Genomic DNA, 971 nt, shown 5'->3' with positions numbered 1-971 from the left:
ACAAAGACACATACTGTTTTAGCAAAAGCATGTTTTCCCTCCCTGTTTAAAAAAAAAAAAACTCAACAGAATATTAGGATGGTTTACATGCAAAGGCTGGCAATTCCTTTAAATCTCTGAGAAGAAAGCCTTTTACTTAGTTATGAAATATCAAGATGGAGCAAGACATATACCTGACTTTGTATAGTTAACCCTCTTAAAAATGTAACAAACTCCACATCAAAATTCAGTCTTACCAATAGGCCTTGAGGTTAAGCAAGCATCACATGCCTGAGAAGAGGGCTTATTTATCAGAGTACAGACCACACAGGTCCACTGCTCTTCAGATTTCCGAGCCACAGAATCCATAAGATCTCCCCTGCTAGACATCCAATTGATTAAAGTATTTCTAGTTGGCAGCTTGCTAAAAAATAATTTTAAAAATTAATCATTAAGATTATTATCATTATCTTGCTTATACACATTCTGGGTATTTTAGAAACTATATAGGACTATTATAGGACCATACCCCAATGCTACCTGTATTATGGCTTAGAAGTTGTAACTGTATCTTAGGGTAAAATGTATTCACTTGGGCCCTGCTGATGGCTGATCAAGTCAGAAATAACAAATAAAAGGTTTTATTAGAATCAAAGAATTGTGTGCTTTTTAAAAAACCAATTAAGAATATTTAACATAACCAAGAGGAAGTATTTCTCAAATAATATTTTAAATAAGTGGTACTTTTTCAAAGCAAAACTAAAATGTCTTCATTTAACCAAATCAGGAAGAAAAGAACTATGCAGAAATTAGAGGAATGAAAGTAAACAGAGAGCATTTCACATTTACTTCATATGTCTTGGAAAAAAGCCTCTAGAAACTCTAGAATTTCTCTATAGTATCTGCTAAGCATTATATCAATTAGTTCATCTATAATGACGAAAAAAGATACCCTTGTGCTATTTGCTGATAGAGTTTGGATGTCTTTCCCC

General features: G+C 33.0%; 1 protein-coding gene across 1 annotated transcript in view; it reads right to left on the bottom strand.

Annotated features, from left to right (window-relative positions):
- Positions 1 to 971, bottom strand: part of NEIL3 (nei endonuclease VIII-like 3 (E. coli)) — a 55,749-nt gene that overhangs the window by 12,077 nt on the left and 42,701 nt on the right. Inside the window, exon 7 of the mRNA XM_008589426.1 lies at positions 237 to 403. Coding sequence (XP_008587648.1) covers positions 237 to 403 — 167 coding nt within the window. The remainder of the gene's footprint in view (positions 1 to 236; positions 404 to 971) is intronic.

This window comes from Galeopterus variegatus, unplaced genomic scaffold, assembly GCF_000696425.1.
Source record: "Galeopterus variegatus unplaced genomic scaffold, G_variegatus-3.0.2 Scaffold5432, whole genome shotgun sequence".
In the NCBI taxonomy this organism is placed as follows: Eukaryota; Metazoa; Chordata; class Mammalia; order Dermoptera; family Cynocephalidae; genus Galeopterus; species Galeopterus variegatus.
Note: the sequence above shows the minus strand (reverse complement) of the source record. Positions and strands in the feature narration are given on the sequence as shown.